The following is a 24,218-nucleotide window of genomic DNA, read 5'->3' on the forward strand; positions in this document are numbered from 1 at the left end:
GGGATGGGGATTGGCAGGGTTCCCCCTATGGTCCCTCCCCCTTCCTCTAGCCCTCCCTCCCCCACCCCTACTTACCATCATGGAGTCTGGGTCCAGCTCCCTGCTGCAATGGGCGGGGACTGCCCGAATCACAGAAGCTCTCTGAATCTTTTCTGAATCAATTCAGAAAGCTTCGAATCAATTTGGACCTTTTAATTGGCCCCCTGATTCGATTTGGATTCAGAGATTTGGCCACCGAATCAGGCTGAATCTCCTCTGAATCAAATCAGCACCTGAAGCTTCATACAGCCCTACTAAATATGATCTTTTAAACCCCATCTTTGTCCTTGTCATCCAATTTATTATTTACCATTGGAAAAATCTATACCTACTTGTCAACAAGGCTATGCAATAACCCAGCACACGTAATTATGAGGTTACTTCAATTTCTTACTCCACTGTAAATTATTATTTGCTACAGCTGTTGGTATTTGATGTATCATCTTTCCATTCATAGATTTAAAAATGTCACACATCTTATACAATCAGTTCTTCCCAGCAGAATCGTAATTAATCACATTACCACACCCCCACCCACTGCTTTAAGGGAACTCCTGTTTTATCTGATTTCTTAAAGGTGACCTGTAAATATTTTATTTTTTTAAAAGACCCAACAGCTGCCACAATAGATGCTGAATTCCTAAATAACCAAGGCAGGAAGTGTATTTAGCACATTAAATCATCCCGTTTTCCCTTTTCAAGCACAGCATGAATTGCTGATCCTGCTTTATGTGGTGCCCCATCATGCACTAATCTAACGGTATTACACCTACAGGTACAGATAAGAAATATTTTTTAGAAATTAGGAGCCAAGTCCTTAGGTAATGTCAATTAGCCTAGCTCCATTGTCTTCAGTAGTGTGAGGAGGCTCTGAGTCAGATTTTATTTCACCCGCTAGGTACCTAAATATGATTCTGTTCCACCCTAGAAGAGTCCCTGAAAAACCATCAGTGTGTCTGCTTCTGTAGCATAGTAGCCCTAAGTCACAAAAATTATCACGGGGGAGGAGAACTAACTAACTTTTTTCATTAATGGTTTTTCATGGACTCGAGCAGAGTAGAAAAGGATTGCACTTTGGTGCCTAATCCACTTAGAGCACACATTTTAAAACTCTACTGGATTTTGGTCATGATTCAAAGTCTACAGGAGAAGACAGGAGTCTTTCCATTGAATTCACCTGTCTTTCTCTCAGGTCCTTAAAGAACATAAATATTCTTATAAGTTGTATTTTAAGTACATGGAAAATAAAGTGAGAGCTGCCAATCATACAACAAATGTAAGAAGGGAAGAGAATTGTGTTGCTTGGTAGTTCAGTCAACAAGTCAAAGAACAGTAGTGTAAGGACACAGCCAGACATCCAGGGCACAGGGGCAGCGCTGTCTTCTAGTTGCCTTTTTTTATTAAGTTCCCAATGAAGTTCTCATGGATATATTCTCCATTCTCCTATTGTTTGTAAGAAAATAATCTTTTTTCCCAATATACATGCACAACATGCTAACATAGTTTTTATGGTGACAGATTTTGCACCATACACTCTGAAAGTCTGCATAAAGCCCAGTAGCAAAATATATTAAAGTATGACCTGAAATATCCTGTATAGATTAATGTATAGACTGTTTTATGATGTCATCTACACATGACAGGAAGCACTGCAGAAATATGCCAGGACTCCACAAACTGAAAAAAAGCATGTGGTTAGTGATACACAGTGATACCCTTTAATTCATTAGAAGTTATAGAGATTCATAGATTCATAGAGTGTAAGGCCGGAAGATCATCAGGTCCAGCCTCCTGCACCAAGCAGGAAAGATAGCTGGGGGTCAGGTGACCCCAGTAAGGTGGCCATCTAGTCTCCTCTTGAAGATCTCCAGGGTAGGTGATTGCACCACCTCTGGAGGGAGCTTATTCCACAGTCTGGACACCCTGACTGCAAAGAAGTTTTTCCTAATGTTGAGCCTGAATCGGTCTTCTAGGAGTTTGTGGCCATTACCTCTAGTTTTCCCCTTGGGTGCCCTGGTGACCAGTTGTTCACTGAGCCCTTGATGTACTACCCTAGTGTAGCGGTAAGCTGCTACCAGCTCCCCTCTCAGCCTTCTTTTCTTCAGGCTGAAGAGTCCCAGATCACTCAGCCTTTCCTCTTATGACTTGCCTTTTAAGGCTCTGATCATATGGGTGGCTCTTCTTTGGACTCTCCCAAGCTTGTCCATGTCCTTATTAAAGTGTGCTGCCCAGAACTGGATGCACTACTCCAGCTGTGGTCTCACTAGTGCTGAGTAGAACAGAAGAATCACCTCCTTGGTTTTGCTGGAGATGTATTGATTGATGCATGCCAGGGTATTATTTGACGTACTGGCTATAGCATCGCATTGCCGTCTTATATTCATACTGTGGTCTGTTATTACCCCCAGGTCCCTTTCATTCGTGGTGCTAGTCAGTTTGGTGTCACCAAGCCTGTAGGTGTGTTGAGGATTGCTCATCCTGAGGTGGAGCACTTTATAGATTCATAGATTCATAGATGTTAGGGTCGGAAGGGACCTAAATAGATCATCGAGTCCAACCCCCTGCATAGGCAGGAAAGAGTGCTGGGTCTAGATGACCCCAGCTAGATGCTTATCTAACCTCCTCTTGAAGACCCCCAGGGTAGGGGAGAGCACCACCTCCCTTGGGAGCCCGTTCTGTTCCGTTACATTTCTCAATGTTGAACTTCATCAGATTCTGATCCATCCAACTTGCTAGCCTGTCTAGGTCCACCTGTATCTGTAGCCTATCTTCAAGCGTGACCACGCTTCCCCATAACTTGGTGTCATCTGCGAACTTGGCCACTGAACTCTTCACCCCCACATCCAAATCATTAATAAAAACATTGACATGTACTGGGCCAAGCTCCAACCCGGGATGCCGCTGCCCACTTCTCGCCAGGATGACACAGATTCATTCACTACAACTCTTTGGGTCCTGTCCTACAGCCAGTTTCTCACCCACCTGACTGGCTCGGAGTTAAGCCCTCAATCCTCCAATTTTCTTGCAAGGACATCATGGGATATGAGATCAAAGGCCTTTTGGAAGTCAAGGTATACAATGTCAACCTGCTCTCTTGTGTCCAGATGGCGAGTTACCTGGTCATAGAAGGAGATGAGGTTGGTAAGGCAAGACCTGTCTGCAATGAAGCCATGCTGGCTGTCATTCAGAATCTTACCTTCTGCAAGCTTATTGCAAATAGACTCCTTGATGAACTTTTCTAGGATCTTTCCTAGGATGGAAGTTAGGCTGATTGGCCTATAGTTACCCAGGTCGTCCCTCCTGCCCTTCTTGTGGGTGGGCACAACATTGGCCGTCTTCCAGTCCTCAGGGACTTCTCCATGAGTTATGGAAGAGTTTTGCCAGGGGTTCTACAGTGACTTTAGCCAGCTCCTTCAGCACTCTCGAATGAAGATCATCTGGTCCTGCTGACTTGTATATATCTATTTTTTTTAATTGGTCATACACCAATTCTATGGCAATAGTAGGAAGGTGATTATTCCTACTGTGCTCATCCTGTACTCAACTTGGTATTGTTTTCCCCTTGGTCTGGTGAAAGACCGAGGCAAAGTAGTCATTCAGGAGTACAGCTCTCTCCTGGGTGCCAGTAACCAGCTCTCCTGAATTGTTGAGCAATGGCCCCACACTCCCATTTGTTTTCCTCCTGTTCCTTATTTACCTAAAGAAGGACTTCTTGTTGTCCTTGATTCCCATTACTAACCTTAAGTTCGGTCACTGCTTTAGCATTTCTGATCTGTTCCCTGCTAATGCGGACCATCGTGAACTAGTCCTCCTTGGGGCCCGCCCCAAGCTTCCATTGTTTATAAGCCTCTTTCTTCTTTCATAGAAGAAGATCATAGAATCATAGAAAGTTAGGGTTGGAAGGGACATCAGGAGGTCATCAAGTCTAACCCCCTGCTGAAAGAGAACCATTCCCAACTATATCATCCCAGCCAAGATCATTTTCGTAAATGATAGCTTTCATATCAAAGCAGCAGTAGCTCATGGTTCTCTGATTACGCACCTCATACCACTCACAGAAACATGAGAAGATGGTGAAAAAGCTGTCCAGCACCACACCACTTTCATGGGAAAGCCTCCCTGTCATGCTTAGGTGTATGATGTTTAGACAGAACAGAGGAGCAGCCCATATGGGGCTTATTGCAGTTCTAGCAATTTTGCAGACCAAAAGCACTAAAGATGCCTTTGCACATGGAAAGCAGACTGAACTGCATAATTTGGTGGCTACTTGAATAATGCTGCCTATGATATCATTTTACTTATATCTTCTCTAGAGTGTTTCATGTGTGTTTCTAGACCAGTGGTTCTATAATTTTTTAGACTCTAGGCACCCTTTCATAACTTTTGTGACCTGAGTGGCATCCCAGTTCAAAAATGAAATTATTACAGTGGTTACCCCCTCACACAGTGGTCAGGCAGTGAGGTTGAGGGAAGGAGCAGCAGGGCAGGGATGACCACGTGCTCACCTCCTTGCAGAGAGGCCTGGCAGTGGTGCACGGGCGTGGCCAGGCATGGACAAGTCTGAGCCTGCAATTATCTCTTCTCAACTCATTTATCTCTTCACACCTCACAGCACCCTTCTGTACTAATAGGTGCTGTTTCATGCATACATGTAAGATGATACACTTGTAACAGGTGCTCAAGATCTTTTTACCCATTTTTGTGGCTATGGGGTAGCTCTTTTGTGCCTTTTCTTAAAGAAGACCATCCTAGGGCCATTGTGCTTAAGAGCATATCTACACTGCGACAGCAGGCCACTCTGGCTAGACCATTCTGGAGGACACTGTGCCCACCTGCTCCACTTAATGTGCTGCACACCAAGAAAAACTGATGAAGGCTCTTCTGAGTTGCCCCGGCAGTTGTTCTCAAGTACACTGTAAACCAGTGGTGTAACTAAGGCAGGGCAAGTGGGGACAAGCACCTGTGGTGCAGACCGATTGCATAGCCACCAGAAGTTATCACTGTCCCTATGCCATGGACACCCAACTACATTCCTATATTACTGCTGGAGACGAAGCTCTTGAGAGAGGCTGTAGAGGAAAGTTTCTGGGTTTGGGGCATGTGAGTGGGAGCAGCTAGCTAGGACATGCTCAGGATCACCCTATTTGGCATGCATCACTGCTGTGTAAACGTGCCTATAGATATCAGTTAACAAGGTCATATGCCTGCATAGTTTAAAAGCATTATTGAAATGCACAAAAGAAATACAAAAAAAACCTGGACTGGGGAGACAACTTCATCCTAATACATCTGGAATTCAGTTCAAAACATCTGATTTCATTGCATATCCTCTAGAAGGCAGCCTTGGTCATGTGCAGTGGCACCAACACCCTAAAGCTTTGTAAATATTCTGTGGGTATGTTTGTAAAAAGGCCCTACATATTTTTAAAACGTTACTACATACCCATCTGTGCATTTTTGAGACTCTTCTATATTAAAAATTTCTCCTTCCTCCCCCTGTCCCTTCTAAATGGTTTTATATCTAATTTTTAACAAAATACAAACATTTAAAACAATGTTCCCAAGTGCTCTAATGATTGACTTGTTTTAGCCCTTTCCTCTCCCTTCCCCTTTTGGAATATTACTTGTCTAAATGAAAATTGCTGCTCTGAACAGCCAACACACTGTGGGCAGCCATTCAGGAAAAAAAATTCTTTTTACAAAATGGGAGCACTTGAGATTTTTTAAAGGTAAATATGCAGGGCCCTAGCCTTGAGCATAAAACCTTAATTGTTTAGTCTGCTGTTAAATGAAAAGGGTTCCCATGGCAACCCTGCATCACATGTTACCTGCTACTGAGTTGGTAATGCAGGGAGAGCATTTCCTGAAAGTAGAAATGTATTATTAATACAGATACGAAAATCATTTTCTCTGCGTTTATACTGTTGATAAGGGTTGTATTTGTTTCTTTTCCCTTTAGTACAGTTCTGAACTGTGTTTTCTTCTCAAGTAATAAATATTGGATGTAACCCATGCAGCTTTTAAATTCACAAGCCTACAAGAAGAAAACGGTATTATAAAATGTTGAAAATTATAGTTATTACATGGCTTTGTAGAGTCAAAAGACAGTATAGGACTGTGGCAGGGCACTGTTGGTGCCTGCCAGTTTAAGGACTCAGCCAAGCAGCCAGCAGGTGCTTGATTGCGGTGGCTATTTTAGATCCCTGGCCGCCTACGTAAACAGAGCAGTTTGCTGCTGGCAGAGCAGGCAGTAACATTGCCTGACTGCAAGGCTGCTTGGAACACCTGGAGGTAAGGGAGGAGTTGTAGGGGATGGCTTGGAGGCTCCTGGTCCTGGGCATGACCTAAAACTGCACCCTGCTGGGATTGGGTGGCCTGGTGGGGCTCTCTGTCGCACGGGAGCCCCCAGGAAATGCCAGGCCAGTTACCACCCTGGTGAAAGGTGGGTCAGGGTGCCTTAATAACCCCAGCTCCCACAGCCGGGTGGGTTACCCCCCCATAGGGTCTGGAAGGTGGACCCCAGAGAGAGAGTGGAGCTATAGACTTGGAACTTGTCTTGAAATCCCCCGACTGGTCAATTCTGGGGCCAGGACTGGAAGGGTCAAAGGGCCAGGGGCCCACTGCGAGGGACGCCCAGAGCTGAGGGCCTGGGGTTCCGACTGGCCTGGAGGTGGGCCAGGGCCCATGTAGCCAAAGGTCCCAGGGGGACCACACCCATAAGGGGGAACAGCTCAGGGAATGATGGTGGAGTAGGCTGCCTGAGTGGAGGGATCCAGGTGGGGTTCAAATTGGAGGATTCTGGGGCCCAGAGTGGGGCCGGTGAGATTAACATCAGTGGATGCCATTTGTGAGGCTTGGGCTGTGGTGTAGGGGAGGAACAGAGCTGCAGATAGTGCCCCCTGGCATCAGGGCAAGAAATGGGCAGCCTCCCACCTAATTAACGGTTTAATTAGTTAACAACAAGGTGTGGCAGGCGAGAAGGTGGGCGGGTAGCCCATAACAGGTGGGCGGGGCACTGATAGATCGGCTCCAGACAAGGCCCCCTGTTACAAGGACCTTGCACATAGTGGCTATGTAGGTACATAGTTGGCATGTGATGATGCAGTCTGGGACATCAGTTGGTAATGCAGCCCCTGCATGTGGTAACTTCATCAATACAGAGTTGGCAGGTTATGAGACCCTCTCAGACACTGGTTTTTGCATATGGTGTACAATTTCTGGGATGGGGAATATTTAAGGATGTTAAACAGTTTTTTTGAGTCTATGGTGTATGTCAGGGGAGTAGGAGAGTTCAGTCCATCCACTTAGTCTTGCTTCCAGCAGGTGGTCTCAGCCCACTGTCTTCATATTGGCAATGGTCCATGATGTGCTCAACAAATGTCTCAATGTCTGAAATACCATGAAGCACCTCATCAGTTTTGAGTAGTGGTGGGTTACTCTGCAGGTTCACAAGGTGATCTCATTACCCAGGTCCCATGCTCCAAGTGCCCCAATGATCAGCACCTACACCATTGTATCAAATCCCATACATTTATTTTAACCAGAATATTTAATTTCATGAAAATGCCATGGATAAAGGAGATTAATTACCTCTCATAATAGGAAATAACTTTAATACTACAGACTTCAAAGAGAACTGTAGAGCTTGGGTAACTGAGCATCCTCAAAAGCTAATTATGGCCTTTTACCTGACTGTTTCCCCGCTATGTTTAACCTGTCAGAATAATGATTCTCAGATAAATATATATTTGAGCAACAAAACACAGATACAATGGTCTGTGCTTTTCTAAGAGAGAATAGCATGCTTGCAGGTGTCACTGGAGGTTAAATGAGTGTAGGCAGCCAAGAAAGGCCATAACTACCCTGCCTAAGAGGAATGTCTAATTGTCGCTGTGCAAAAACCTGATATGAAGGATATATAATCAAGGAAAACAGTAAGAAAACTCTGTGTTTATTAGATTATTAGTATCATGAGTATGAAGTCATTACCAACCAGTGGAATGACCCAACTGTGCTGAAAATACTAAAGCCAGCTTATGTTGGTTTACTATATGCCACCAAAGTGTATTCATGTAAATTGCTTTTACTGTAATAATATACATCTTGATTAAGTTTTATGTTTAATTAATAACTGTGCATTGACATTATTTTACAGATAAACCATGCAGTTGTAGAGAATGTATATACTCAGGTCTAAAGCCAAGCAATTTTATTCCAAAATGGAAATTGGATCATTAGCACATTAAAGGAAGGCAATGAGATCTATTAGATGTACCATAAGGCAGGTGTTGTGGGGTTGCTACCTTTTTTTTGAAAGCCAACAGTTTTGGAGGGGTAAGGGGGGTTGGGAGATTTTGTTTGTTTGTTTCTTCTTGGACAAACAGAAGAGAAATAGTGAAGTAGGATACAGGTACTGTCTGATTCCAGTGAGTAAGAATTTAAATTTGAGATATCGTGGACATTACAGCCATTCCTATTTCAAATGGATTTAATTTTAATTTAATATCCTGGGTGCTGAATACTTTTTAGCAGCCTTGTCAAAGACACTGGTTGAAACATCCATAAACATCACATCACTTTTAGCAGAAAGAGATATGGAAGATGACTGTAAGCTAACCAATATTTTCATAATATCTCCTTTCCCCAGGGCTTACACAATCATGCTTGTTAAAATCACCCTAGAATGAAAATATTACTGAATCTACAACTGACTTATAGTCATTTGGTTTCCAATTAAAACATCTAAAATTACTTGAAAGGAAAGTACAATGTGTATAGAATAAATAGGATTTTTCCCCAATATATTGTGTTTCTGCCTTCTTACTGAAGGATGTTACACAGCAAGTAGTTTAATATTTCAGTTAGCAGGAATTCAGAGCTTAATTGTGAGTCATGAATCTTGAGAAGGGAAAATACAAATGTCAAATCCACCATTTTTTTCTGTTGATAGTAGTATTGAAAATAAAAATTTTCATCTACACTAGTGTTAATCCACATTAACTCCATATATATCAGCAGCTATATAGACTTATGTGGCTGACAGAACAAGATTTGGCCTTTTAGGTAGGGTTGCCTTGTGTAAATGCATCTTGCTTATTTTGTTGCATGTTCAAATAAGTTTATGAATAAAACGTCCAACTTGGTGGTTGCATATTTAAGTACTAAAAAAATACTGTGTAGGAAACATTTGATGCTGCTACCAATGCACAGTGCTATCACAAACAAGTTACCTGTAGAGCAGTATGATTTTTAGTGTAATTTTACTGCAGGGAGTAAATGATCTGATTAGATAAGAGGCTCCCACTTTTAATGTAGTACAGCTGTTTTATTTCAGTCATTTACTAATATGAGGATATAATGTCTTCTCCTCCCCCATCATTAGCTTCAGAAATCCCTGTTTAAAGTTCAACCAAGTAAAATGCCTTCATTTTCAAAGCACTTGATAAACATTAATGGACTCCTCTGAAGAAAGTAGCTGAACCTCAAGATCTGCCAGTGATCAAATGTGAGATGCAACTTGGGTCAAAGTTCCTAAAGAAGTGGAACAGAGGGAAACATGATGTAGGAAACAAAATGTTGAGGGATTCATTTCTTTGATATGTTATGTAATGTGAGCTAGTTACCTGGATTGAAAGGATATTGAAAGGTTGGTGACCAGGCAAAAGATGGCTACACTCTGACCTTTCATTGTTTACACCCCCAAAGCCCAAGATAGTCACCGTAACATCCTTTCAAAGGGACGCAGCTTCTAAGCTGTGTATACAGATAGGCCTTAGAATAAAGGTTACTAGATTGCAAGGAGAACAGATATGTTAAGATATCTCTGTGCAGTTAGTTAACATAATGCATTGTCCAGACTTTGCTTTCCTGCCTTTGGCCAGTGACCACTGGCAAGTAATTGTTAGTGTCTTGTGTAACAAATTAGGAAACATTGAGTGTGGAATGGAAATGTTCCAGCTCTTGTCATACTATTGTGTAATACTTAGCTTTCAGTAGAATTTATTGTTTATGGTCTGCTCCACTCTAAGTAAATTATCAATTCAATGGCCCATAACACAATTGTATTTGAATTACTGATCATCCCAGAACACAACCTTAAAATTGATCTCATGATCTGGATCAGAAATGAAATAGGAAGGTAATGGCTGCGCCCATATTTTACATCCAGATATTTCTGTTGATTGTAAAAGTTTGAAATTGAGCTTTGATTCCCAACTTTCTCCAAGTAGGAATCAGCAAGATTGAAATTGGCCTGTGCTAAAAATTCACTTGAGTTGGAACCTTGAGCTGGTCCCAAATCTCTGTCTGGTTTAGATTTGGGCTGTTGGTTCAGGCCCACTTTGGCTGTGCTTGATTTTAAAATGCATCTCCAGGTATCTCTCTCTTTTGTTTCTTCAGATGCGATGAGTATGTCACACAGTTGGATGAGATGCAAAGGCAGCTGGCAGCTGCTGAGGATGAGAAGAAGACCCTAAATTCTCTGTTGCGGATGGCTATCCAGCAAAAACTCGCCCTGACCCAGCGACTGGAGGATTTAGAGTTTGATCATGAGCAGTCCCGACGCAGCAAAGGCAAGCTTGGAAAGAGCAAGATCGGCAGCCCTAAAGTAAGTGAGGAGGCATCAGCCACCGTGCCAACCATAGACACTTTCCTCCTGCATAGTCAGGGCCCACAGCAACCAAACTTACTGGTCAGCAGTGGCACTCAGAGGAAAAGGTATGCATGCAGTGATCTTTATGATACAGTGCAGTGGCCAGACTTTAGTTAAAAGTCGTTCACTGAATTGTAAACATTATTATTATTATTATTATTTGTCTTTTGTTTGGGGAAAAGGAGATGGGGAAGATGCAACTAGTGGCTGGTCAGAATTCAAAGCCTGGCTAAGTGTTTTTTTGGTTCCACCTACCCATAATGTTATCTCCTCCTTTTTAATATAGTTTCAGACTATAATCTGTCAGTGTCCCAGTACATTCTTATGCCTTTTATTAGTCTGATTGTATTTTTTTTAATGAGTTAAGGCTTTGCACACAGTAAAACAGCCTTCTGAAATGAAGGAAAGACCCTGTGTTCTATGAGCTTTTCAATGCACTTTTAAAACAAAAATAGTAGCTTTTTGATAAGCCATGGTGCTTGTCTCTCTCTCGTAAGTGGGAAAAGGATATGGATGTGTTCACTCAGACAGACTTCTCTGCATTATAAACTAGTGACTTGGTCAGAGGGGATGGTTACCATTCATAACGCTTCATTGTTCAACCAGTGAATTCTCATCTTGTCTTGTGACTGTCTTGCTAATGCTGTGTAGTTATGGAGATGTTGATGCTTCTGATGTTGAAAAGGACTCTTTGTTCAAGAAGTCCTGGATGTTCATTCCCTTTTCTGGTACTTCTTGGTCACAATACAAAAGACTTAGGGAAAATAGTCAGGGAGCCTAATAAATGCTAAACATAAAAAGGTGGGAAAGAGGGTGGGCAATAACTAAATCTTGTCTCCTCCTGTAAGGCTAGGAACAGATGTTGTATTTGTTGCTGGATAAGTTGTGACTATGTTTGTCCCAGATCCGGGATTGGCATGTGCACACACGTCCCTTCTAATTGGGGATTACTGGGTGGCTGAATGCACTACCGTTTTTATGCCATTGATTCAATGATGCAATCCCAGGATAATGGTTCAGACACACTTGGCAATGTCCTGGGATAAATTGTTATTACATCTTGTCCCATGAACTTTTTCAAGATTTATCTCAGGACAGTGGACGTGGATATTTGAATGATTGCACTTTGTCCTGGGATAAAATGGCTTTTCCTAGGACAAATGCAACATCTGTTTGTAGACTAAGTTGAACAAAAATTTCCAACACAGGACTTGCGTCCTGTTGTGGAAATAACAGGGGGTGGCAACACAAGTTGGTGTTTTACCTGTTATACAAATTAACATAATGATATCATTCATAAGACATTTAAAGGTAATTAAAGTAAAACTCTTTTGTTTCCATATGTATTTTTCTTGGATCTCCTGCAAGACTATTCTCACCTTCCCTTTGTGATCAGAGTCATCCCAGGACTTCAGGGACCTACCTACAGCATTTATTAAGAGTCCCCCTTCATCCCGCCTCCACAGAATCATTTCTTCTGAGGGGCCCCCCTTCCATGAGTGAATTCATCCATGGGCACCGTCTCAGCAAGGAAAAAAGGTTAACCGTGGCCATACCAGGTAAACATTTTTTCCTTGGGTGCATGTGGTGCAGAGTGATTAGCAGAATAGGGGACTTTCCCAACACTGCACATGCAATAGAATATAGGCACATTCTTGAAACTTTAAAAGCAAAAAGTCCACATCTGTGCCACCTGCTGTAGCTGCTGGCTGGATGTCAGCTCCTACAATAACTGGTCCCAGATACAACGGGACAAGTTTATACATGGGGTAAGTGGGCACAACTCTCACTGGCATCCGTGGGAGTTGCACACACTTATTCCAGGGTTTAATGTGGTCCAGTGACTCTTTGTTAGCCAGTGAGGAAATTACAGACTAAATGAGAGAGATGAGTCAGGAGTACAAAGGCCATTGTTAGAGTGGCTAGCAATATACACAAGCCAGAAATAGTATTTGGGTCGTGCTTACATTTGGGTACCCGTTGGACTTATTAAAGATAATATTACACTCATAAAATATTTCTTTAGTGTAAACTGAGTCATGAGGCCCATTTTGCTAGTAAGCTTTCATTTTTACCAAATGAAACACTAACAAAACATTGTCTCTATTTTGAATATAAATAAAAGGGGAAATGCAAGCTGGGATGAGGTTTCTAAGGTCATGCCATTTTTTTTTCTTATCATGGACAAACTAATGATTGCTTTTCTTCTTTAGAAATGAGCAAGGATGGTCTGTGGTTGAGCAGTACTTTTGCTTTTGACTGTTTGCCTTACTGTTTATTTTCAAGCTTTCCGAGCAGAAGCAGAATCAACAGAAAACTTAAGAATTGAAACTAGACAAGTGATATCTTCCAAAATAAATAAGATGTTTTTTATAAGAATATTACACAATATCCCACAATGTATCTTTCTTAGTGACAGCAATACTACAACAGGTTTAAAGTAATACGGCGCTAATAATATTGGTTCAGATGACAACTGCAGAAACCCCTGCAGCCAAAAATAGAATGGCAGAGATCTGGAGTGAAAGTTAAGAAACTCTTTTAAATTTGCAAACCAAAGTCTATCTACATGTCAGGGAGTCCTTTCAAATAATTCCTTTGCATTGATGTAGCATCGCTCCAAGATTCACTAAAATAAATAATCATTCCTTATTTGACTGAGTATTTTAATGAGAGGCTCTGGGAGCTGTTGTGTCAATATATTTTTATATATTTTAATTTGGAGGGAGATCTATACATGTGCGTTATTTTACTACTCACTAGATGCTTCTACATATGCGCCTGACTACACAGTAACTGCTGCTGCGGCACAGTCCCAGCAGCGCATGGTTTGTTTCTGACCCTGCAGCACAGTAGCAATGAGTAGCTCGGTGCTACTGCACAGTAGCAGCAGCATCACAGTTCATGCCCACTGACACTTTGTCACCATAGTAACAGGCTATGTCGCTGTAGCTCATTACTGTCTCATGTAAATATGCCACCTAGACAGGAACCTCGTAACTAAACACTAGTGGTGCCTGCTTTTTCTTCCTTCTATGAAAATGGGGCTCGCTATCTCTTGTGGTGACTTTTGTATATACTTAAGGAAACTGATTTTACATGGGTTTTTTTATACCTGATTTGAAATCAATGAGAACTTTGGATGAGTAAAGCACTGGGTCCAACCATGGCAAAAAGGTGTATTGAAGGAGTTTCTTTTCTCTGCTAGAGTAGAGTTTGCAAGATTCAAAGTCAGTAAATCCAGAAGGGAGCAGTCTTATCACCTAGTCTGACCCCCTGCATGGTAGAGGCCAAAGAACCAGGAAGCTTGGAAGTGCTGTTATACTGATAAGGCAGAGACTGCATTAGTTAAGCTGAAGTCACACAGAAGGTATGGCAGGGTGCCACCTGCAGTCACAGGTTGCACTGCAATATAGTGACTGCATACACATTACATTCAGGTAATCTAGAAGAAAGATAATCTAGAGAAATTTACCCAGAGCCACGTGTACAGACTTTCAAGTACTGAGGCTCTGATGTGTGAAGAGCTAACACTATTTAGCTTGGGGGGGGAGAGACAGCTCAGCATGTTTTGCAGGCTTCCTTAGTCTGCCTTCCAACAGGTGACAGCAGTGCATAGGGCAGCTGACTGGCTGACCCAGACCACCCATGGTCAGCCTGTGTTTCTCTCAGACCAGGGTGGGAATTGTGAAGCGGGCATGTTCTGTTCTCTACTAGAGCAGCAAAGTCCTGCAAGGGACACATTGTCTCTCTGGTAGGAAGGGAGGAAACACTGGAAGAATATGGCCTCAGACGGACATTCAGTTTCTCCTGGGAGAGTTGTTGCTCTCCCAAGAGAAACCACAAATGTACAGATGTTCAGGCTTTTCCTCCCAGAGTAAAAATAGCTGCTCCCAGGAGTAAAATAACTTGGAAACAACCAGGGTTAAATTACTCCCAGGAGTTTCTCCTGGGAAACTGAATGTCTATACATGCTGTGGCTTCTCTCAAAAGAGAACATAGCACTTCAGCATGCCCACCCCCCTCCAAAGAGACAGTGCGTTGGCTTCTGGACTCCACTGATCACCCTCTTCACAATCTGCACATTGTACTGCAGGAAAACATGGGCTGATCCTGAGTAGTTTAAGTCAGGCAATCCAAGCTGCCCTTTGCACTTCTGCCATTTGTCATCAGGCAGACTAAGGAAGCCTACAGAGCAGGCTCAAATGTGTGCAAAGAACCATTCCCCACTCCCTCCCCCTCTATCTGTGTGGTGTCAGCATTGCAAGCTTTCCACCCTTCAGGGACATTCAAATGTCTGTACACACAGATCTAAGTAAGTTTCTCTGCCAAGAGAACAAACCTGGGCAAACTCTTCTAAGTTCTCTGAATGTGTGTACACAGCCTATGTTCTCTTCTGAAACTTGCCATGACATATACAGAGAAATTCCTAGGAGTGACTTAATGCTGGCTGTTCCCAGGTTATTTTTCTTCTTGTTTGGCCATTTTTTACTGTGGGAGAAATAGCCTGAACATACCATACACTCATGTTTTTTCCTAGGACTGAAGTAACTTTCCCAGAAGGAAGCTGAATGTGCGTATGGGGCCACATTTTTCTCAAGGTCTCTTATGTTCTTAAAACAGGGTTATACATTTATTTATTAATGTAAAATACCCCCAAACAGGTTTCTGAATGTAGTTTATCAGTCTTCTATAATTTTCTATGGCCTAAATCTAAGCCAGTAAACTGGTAACATTGGTTTGTTCAAATGAATGTTCTACTGAGCTGTGAAAGGGCGAGAGAAAGCAAACAAAAGCCCCGAGGTGCCTTACATGCTGAGCAAGGGAGGGCAGGAGAAGAAAAACAGCTGGCAGCAACTACAGGAAAACAAACAACACTTACAGCATGGAGGGCTGGCAGGGCTGCAGCTAGAGACCGGAAAGGAAGAGAAACAATCACCACACTTCCAGAGCAGCATCTCACTCCCAATTGGAGGAGGGAGGCTGCTCAGAGGTATTTCCAGTCCCAGAGAAGGGCAGAGAGGGGTCAAGTCCCTGCAAGCCACAGAGGGAGGAGCAGCTGAGCGTCCCAGTAGGCAAGGGATGCAAAACTGGCCAGAGGAACACTGCGGGTGTGACCCTGAGAAGGAGGCAGGCAGAGGCCTGCACACACATGGCTTTTGCTAAAATCTGGAGCAGAGTGACAGCTGAGGATCTGGGGAAGAGGACAGAAAAACTGCTGTCTCAGGCTAGAGCCTTGCTGTGCATTGGAGAGATCCCACTGGGACTGTGAACAACTAAGCCGGGTAGGCCTATGCAGAGCAGTGATTGGGCAGCGATTGGATTAATTGATTTCTTTCTGGTGCGATTTGGACATGATCCTGATCCCAGGTGAAAGGGACATGGACTGAGCCTGGCAAGGAGGCCGAGAGCAGTCAGGTTTTTGGGGGTTTTGTTCCTTTTTTTTTTTTTATATATATATTTGAATGCAGGTCAAGGCCAGCCCTGGAAGGTTGCACCTAACTAAAGCCAATGGTCACCCTGATGGGAGAGGGCGGAACAGTAGACTAGCAGGCAGTACTAAGACCTGGCTGCAGAGAACTTCAAGTACCATCTGGAGAAGCTAAGGTGGGTTAAAGGGGAGTTCTGGAGCCCCACAGAAGAAAATAGGGATTGAGACCAGGTTGGATCACGTTGAGCATTGCCTCCTAGGAATATAATTTCATCAAAGTCATGGCAGACGAGAAACACAAGATCAATTTCTTGGCAGACCAGGTGATCTGAGGCCCATGGCAGTGGTAGCAAGCCCTACAACACCTACAGCCATCACATTGGTGCATAGGCCGGGAAAGCAGAACCCACCCCAGGGGTAGCAATGGTTTTAGATCCACCAGCAGGGGGCACTGCAGGCACAGAGACCATGCAGCAGACCTTGGCCCTGGTTTTGCAATTGTTGCAGCAGCAACAGGCAGTCAGACAGATGGCAGTAGACAAGCAGCTGATGAGACAGCAGGAGTTAATGCAGCGTCATTTGGTGGGTTTTTGGGCACCAAAAATGACACTGGAAGATGACCCTGAAGCATTTTTAGAGAGTTTTGAAAGCGCTGCCATGGTGGCAGGATTAGATCCATCAAAATGGGCTGCCAAATTAGGGGTACTGCTTGTAGGGCAGGCACAGGTGGCATAAAGTAACATGTTGTGTATAGATGCACAGAATTACGGGAAGGTTAAGGAGGAAATTGTGTACTGTTTAGATATTACCCCAGAGAGATATAGACAAATGTTCAGGGCATGGGAAAAAAAGAGGACAAAACCCCAAGGGCCCTGCTACAAAGGTTAGCAGATTTATTGAATAGGTGGCTGGAGCCAGAAGTCATGTCCCTGGAGAAAGTGATTCACATAATCCTATTAGAACAGTTCCTTGCTGACCTAGAGGAAGGCACACAGAGGTGGGTAAGGCATCATTGCCCCAAGACCTCTAGAAAGGCTCTGCAGTTAGCAGAGGATTTTGAGTGTGCATAGGTGGAAGGGCCCTGAGAAAAGATGGATAGGCCCAACAATAGTATGAGTGGTAAGACTGGGGAATGCTGTGGGGAGCGTGATGGTAAGGGGCTTAACCAGCCAATAGTGATGGGAGTCACCTGCTTTAGATGTGGGAGGAGAAGGCACATGGCTAGAGATTGCCTGAATAACCCATGCCTATATAGTTCTGAATTTTACATGCGGCATGAAGGAAAAAATGAGTCAATAGGGGCACGGGAACCACGTCCAGCTAAGATGATGGCCTGTAGCTTGGGGAGAGTATTAGAGGGAGGCTGACAAGTCAAGCCATCAGTGTTGGTGGAAGTGGCGGGGTGTGTGGTCCAGGCAATAATAGACACAGGATGTGATCAAACCTTGGTCCAAAAAGGGTTAGTACCCTTGAATGTAGGAGCAAGGCTGACACCTATACAGATGGTATGTTTGCATGGACAAGGCTGCACATACCCAATAATGAAAGTACGGCTCACAGTAAGAGGGGTTACTCAGGAACGGCCAGTAGAGGTAGCCGATGACTTGTTGTACCCCATGATTTTAGCTACAATTGGCCAGAGATGCATCAATTGTTAGCAAAGGGACAGGAGTGAATGGCCCCTAGGGAGGGGCTGGTAGGCCAGGAAAATGCAGAAAGATCAGATATGGAGGATGCTGATCTATGGCATATGAGTATGTTCGCTGGTGGGGCACAATTCTGGGAAGCTCAATGAGAGGAACCTGCGTTCTGAGCTGTCTGGGAGTCAGAGATTACCAAAAAGGAGGGAGATGAAGGAACAATCCCTTCCCAATATGTGACAACTCTGAGAGAACGACTTATAAAGGTGAATCAGTTGGTGAGCGATCACCTGAGGAAGGCCCAAATAAACCAGAAACAGCAGTATGATCAAGGAACCAAAGAAAGAGAGTTTCAGGTTGGGCAGAGAGTATTGGTCCTGTTACCCAGTTCAACTAGTAAATTTCTGACTTGTTGGCAAGGGCCACTCCAGATCATATGCCAGATCGGTCTGGTAGACTATGAAGTATCACGGCCGGCACGTCGGAGGGACAGGCAGATATTTCATGTTAACCTGTTAAAGTTGTGGCAGGAACCTGAGGGCCTTTTGGCTACTCCTAGCCCACAGAAAGAGGAGTTTGGAAGAGAATTAGGAGATGTGGGGACAGACAGGATCAACTTGGGGGCAGTAGTTACAGGGTCTAGTTTGACAGAGAGGCAACTAAGACAGCTGAACCAGGTACTAGAGAAATAAAAGATGAGATAGGAAAGATGCTCCAACAGGGAATAATTAAGAACTCCAGAAGTCCATGGAGAATCCCCATAGTGACCGTCCCCAAAAAAGATGGGTCACTCCGCTTGTGTATAGATTATCGTAAACTTAATGCCATCACCCAGTTCAATGCATTTCCCATGCCACAGATCGGGGAGTTCCTAGAAAGAGTAGGGCAGTTGGAATTTATCTCCACCTTTGATCTAGCCAAGGGATATTGGCAGATTCCAATAAAACCAGAAGATCAGGCTAAAATGGCATTCGGAACACCATGGGGACTTTGAGTTGTGTAGACTGCCCTTTGGCCTAAATGGTGCAGCTGCAACATTTCAGAGGCTGATGGATTGGTTACTAGCCCCTCATGAATATGCGGCTGCATATATTGATGATATAGTCATATATACCAAGACCTGGGAGCAGCACCTAACATCTGTTCAGGCAGTTTTGCAGAAGCTGAAACGATTGGGATTGAGGGTTAACCCTAGGAAATGTGCATTAGGACAGCATGAGACAGATTATTAGGGTATCTGCATGGGGCAAGGGCTGATCAAACCATTAGTGGATAAGGTTGAGGTAATTAAAAGTTACCAGGTCCCTTGATCCAAGGAACAGATGAGAGGGTTTCTAGGTTTAGCAGGTTACCATCGAAGATTTATTCCTAATATTGCAGAATTAGCAGTCCCACTTACTAACATGATCAAGGGTAAGGGGAATGGCCGTATACATTGGACGGAGATACAACAGTGAGCCTTCGAGGTGGTTAAGCAGGCCTTATGTAAGGATGTTATACTACACACACTGAATTTTGCACTGCCCTTCAGCCTTCAGGTAGATGCGTCAGGACAAGCGTTAGGGGCTGTGCTTTCCCAAAGGATTGAGGGACAAGAAAGACTGATAGCCTACGCCAGTAGGAGATTAAACGACCATGAAAGAAGGTATGCCACAGTAGAAAGGGAGTTTTTAGCAGTAAAGTGAGGTGTGGAGTATTTTCAGTACTACTTGTTGGGGCAGGAATTCATAGTTATAACAGATCATGCACCACTGAAATGGCTAAAATCCACCAAGACAGACAACGCCCGTATAACAAGGTGGGCCTTGGCTTTGCATCCATTTCGGTTTACAGTCGAATATTGACCAGGTAAAGAAAATGCGGTGGCTGATTTTTCTCTCTGGTTGCCACTCAAGGGAGTCCCTTGAAACACAGCGAATGCCAGGAGAGCAGGTGACAGTCCAGGAAGAAAGTTTCCCTTATGAACAAAGAAGAGTGCCTGACGGTATCTTAAGAGGGGGGGAATATATGAAAGGGTGAGAGGAAGCAAACAAAAGCCCCGAGGTGCCTTACATGCTGAGCAAGGGAGTGCAGGAGAAGAAAAACAGCCGGCAGCAACAGATAGGGGAAGTGCAAACAAACAACACCTATAGCATGGAGGGCCGGCAGGGCTACAGCTGGAGACTGGAAGGGAAGAGAAACAATCACCACACTTCTGGAGCAGCATCTTGCTCTAGATTGGAGGAGGGAGGCTGGTCAGAAGTATTTCCGGCCCTGGAGAGGGGCAGAGAGGGGTCAATTCCCTGCAAGCCACAGAGGGAGGAGCGGCTGAGTGTCCCAGCAGGCAAGGGTTGTGAAACTGGCCAGAGAAACTGACCCTGAGAAGGAGGCAGGTGGAGGCCTGCACACACACAGCTTTTGATAATCTCCGGAGCAGAGTGACAGCTGAGGATCCGAGGTAGAGGACACACACGGCTTTTGATAATCTCTGGAGCAGAGTGACAGCTGAGGATCTGGGGAAGAGGACAGAAGAACTGCTGTCTCAGGTTAGAGCCTTGCTATGCATGGGAGAGATCCCATTGCAACTGTGAATGTTCACAAGTAAGCCAGGCAGACCTATGCAGAGCAGTGATTGGACTAATTGATTTCTTTCAGGTGCGACTGGGACACGAGAGCCTGATCCCAGGTGAAGGGGACATGGGCTGAGCCTGACAAGGAGGCTGAGAGCAGTCGGGGGTTTTGGGGTTTTGTTCCTTTTTTTTGGATATTTGAGTGCAGGTCAAGGCCAGCCCTGGAAGGGTGCACCTAACCAAAGCCAACAGTTACCCTGGTGGCAGAGGGCGGAACAATAGACTAATAGGCAGTACTAAGACCTGGCTGCAGAGGACTTCGAGTACCATCTGGAGAGGCTAGGGTGGGTTAAAGGGGAGTTTTGGAGCCCCACAGAAGAAAACAGGGATTGAGACCAGGTTGGATCACCTTGGTCATTGCCTCCTAGGAATATAATTTCATCAAAGTCATGGCAGGCGAGAAACACAAGATCAACTTCCTGGTGGACCAGGTGATTCAAAACCGAGGCCCACCCTGTCACTGCCTGTAGCAAAACAAACTCAGGGCAGTGGTAGCAAGCCCTGCAACACCTACAGCCATCACATGAGCACTTAATCCTTACCAAGGCAAGTTCCCTCTTCCCTCGTTGTACTTTAAAGTTAAGCACAGCTATTAAGGCTCTATATCAGCTTGTGGTTTAAAGATGACTCAAGGTCCATTTTAGAAAGTGCATTGTAAATGAGAGTAGGGAATTATTTAAGATTGTTCTGCCAGCAGCAGGTTTAGCAGCAAATCAAATATTTGCTCCTGGTAAAATTCCTTACTGCTGGTAACAGATCAAATATATAGTAAACAGGAGGACCATACATTCTGGTTTGGCTGGGACATTCCTGGATTTTGGAGGCCAGTTCTTGCTAGCCAGTGAAAATTAAAATGAGCATTCTGGGCGTGGGGCAGGAAGGCATTGTGTCACAAGCAGTGAAATAGGAAGAACTAACAGACAGGAATGTTGCCCTAAAATAGGTTAGCTTGATTAGTGGAATGACCAATAAAGGTGGAGATGATTGTTAATACCTGTGAAGTAAAGAAAAATGAGTCTCTTAGCTGCCTAAATAGTAATACCAGAGCTCTACCACACTGACTTTACCTGCAGCAGTGCCACTAACTTGAAAGGTAGGGGGATGGGAGAAAAATGTCCCAGGTTTCACACTGGCCCAGATTTCACATTTTCCTATATGGTCACCCTCATGGAAAAAATCAAACGCAAAGTAGGATTTCTGCTCTCGTGCTCATTATCTTGCATTACAAAAGAAGAGAGCAAGGAAACAGTCTTCTGTTCTACTGCTTTGAGTCTGTTTCTGTGTGAATGTCATAAGTGCCTGTGTCAAGAACAGGGTCTTGCCCTATGCATTGTCCATAGCCAAGCACAATATTTATTGCTCCACAAATAGCTTGTAGCACCTACCTCATTATCATGGGGATTATAAAACAACAGTAGGCAAATTCAAACAACACTGCAACACTACAACACACGCAGATTCTAGCAACCATTTCATCCACATGAGCAGGCACACATGAATTTGCAGTAGGATTTGAGAATGATGAAAGGGCCCAGAGTATATTTAAAGCACTCACAGACAGAAATACCACAAAGAAGAGAAATCCATATATTCTCAGCAAATTTTATCTTGAACAATTTCTACATACCCCTTCTAACTTAATCCTAAAAACAGTACTCTTCACTTTTGTGGCAGTGCTAGCTGCTACTGGCCATCTAGCATAGGGCAAGTTGGGGTTGCCATCTGCTCTAGAGAATCTTTAGGGAAAATCATAGAGTAAATTTGGCCAAGAAAGAGTTCTTTATATCGTAGCCCATTCAAACGTTGCTTGAATGTGCCATTAAATCAACAGTCCCAGATTCCCCTAACTTCAGACTGTTGCAATATGTCTTTTGCAATATATCTTTTGTTGTACTAATAGTTTCTTATCACAATGCCTAGGAACCACCCATTGTTCCATTTCCAGAGCATTGCTTCCTCAGGGTACTGATATGTATTTAGCTTGCTGTGGTTTTGCTGCCACTGAGCCAAGAGCTCCAATTCATAAACCCCATGTAGGGTTGAGATGTCATTCATTTCCTCGCTTTGCTTACTTATCAATAAACATTGTTATGCTGATAAAAATTATTCCTCCAGGAGTCTGAGCAAACCAGGATGGGCACCAAAACTGCAGTTCTTTTTCTGTATAGTGGGATTTTTCATAATACATGGGGAAATGAGAGCATAAAAGAAGCAAACAACTCTGTTATGTCTTATTCCTTCCACAGGAGTCTCAACAGTGAACTTGATGCTGAATTTGATAGTCCCACAGTATGCAATCTTCTGTCACCAATGACCTTTTATTTCCAGTTATTAATTCTTTCTTCTCTAATTTTTATGCACATCAAGCCTGAGGATGAAGTAGCCAGATTGTCATTGCACCACCCTGTATCTGAAATAGGCCAGGATTCTGCTGTCCATCCTTGATTTTTCTCCATGAAGGGAATAGGAGAAAGTTTTGTTTCAGTGCCTTTATCCCCTTCTTACTCCCATCCATTATCTTAACAATGATGTTTCTTATTGAAATGTTCACTTTATATGATATATTTTATTCAGTCCTTCCATACCTGGTGTGATTAGAGAAAAGAACTAGAGAGATTGGCTTATATCTGCAGTGTATTCTCCATAAAAGGTTGGATATATTCTCCAAGAACAGATGCTTCACTGCTTTGTCCTGTTCCTCCTGCCATCAAGGGGTCACTCACAGTGTTCACTGGTACATACAGATCTATGCCTTTCTTTCACATGCCAGTTAAACCAACTCTTTTAGGTTTCACCAAGTGAGTCTACATGAGACGCTACATCACTGTAGCTCATTGATATGGTGATGTAGCATCAACAGACATGAACTGTGAGGGTAGCTCTTCGGTTTCAAGAGAGCTGTGCTGATTCCCACCAACTCGCTTGTCTAGCTTTTTATTTCATTGCTCTTAAGTCCTACAGGGCTAAGTACAGAAAGTCAAAAAGCCCAAGGCTGAATCAATTCAATCTTCTCAGGTTAGTCTAAGCTGCATAGATTGAACCAACAAGCAAGTAAACAGATATTCACTTTTGGTTCCAGGAATGCAGCCACATGCCTGCATTAGCTCAGGCCAGAAGCTGGGGGGCACTACAGCTCACCTCCTTGGTCTGCTGGAGCAGACGTCTTGAATCTGGAGGGGATCTGGGACAGAAGTTCAATAAACCGATTTAACCTAAATCGTTAAGTCCAATGCTGTGTCCATTTAGGTTTATCTTAAACTGGTTTTGGCCATTTTGAAAGCGGTTTATGTGCACTGAACTTCTGTTTTGTTACAGATATGAACTGGTTTCTGACCACTCGTACCAGTTTATATGTATGTTTCTCTCCCTAGCCCAGGTCATTTGCATGTAGGTGCATAATATGATACCTTTAAAACTTTCTAAAAACTCCATTTCAGGGGTCATTTATTTCTTAAAAGTGCATTAAACCTGAAAGTTTGCTTGTTTGTAAGCCATCTTTCAAGGCTCGTTTAGAGTGTGGTATTTAATTCTTGTTAGAGCAGGCTAACATGGAAGATAAAGACAGAACAAGAAAAATAATGCTGACATTTGCTTGACATTTTCCTTGTTTCTTGTCTGGCATCAAACTCACTGCCTGTAGGTGCATCTACACAAGACATTAACGGCACAGTAGACTAATTCTACTGTGCATTAGCGCAGCACAGAAAAACTGTGCTTACACACAGTAGAATTAGCCTACTGCATGTTAGCATCTGTTAAAAAGCAAGTGCCTGTGCTAATGCGCAGTCACACTGATTATAGTGCATTAAGTTAATACCTCTGATTAAAGGGCATTTGTATAAACAGCA

At 43.5% G+C, this 24,218-nt stretch overlaps 1 protein-coding gene across 10 annotated transcripts in view; it reads left to right on the top strand.

The window, feature by feature from the left end:
- The window catches only part of BICD1 (BICD cargo adaptor 1), a 273,364-nt gene that overhangs the window by 217,542 nt on the left and 31,604 nt on the right, over nt 1–24,218 (top strand). For 4 of the 10 annotated variants that reach the window (XM_014519403.2, XM_006022501.3, XM_025202872.1 and 1 more), the window contains exons 7-8: nt 10,438–10,755; nt 12,059–12,249. In XM_014519403.2, coding sequence (XP_014374889.1) covers nt 10,438–10,755; nt 12,059–12,249 — 509 coding nt within the window. Of the gene's footprint in view, nt 1–10,437; nt 10,756–12,058; nt 12,250–24,218 lie in introns of those variants that run through there. The other 6 variants (XM_006022503.2, XM_006022505.2, XM_025202870.1 and 3 more) reach the window with 5 other exon arrangements.

This window comes from Alligator sinensis, unplaced genomic scaffold, assembly GCF_000455745.1.
Source record: "Alligator sinensis unplaced genomic scaffold, ASM45574v1 scaffold957_1, whole genome shotgun sequence".
Taxonomy (NCBI): domain Eukaryota; kingdom Metazoa; phylum Chordata; order Crocodylia; family Alligatoridae; genus Alligator; species Alligator sinensis.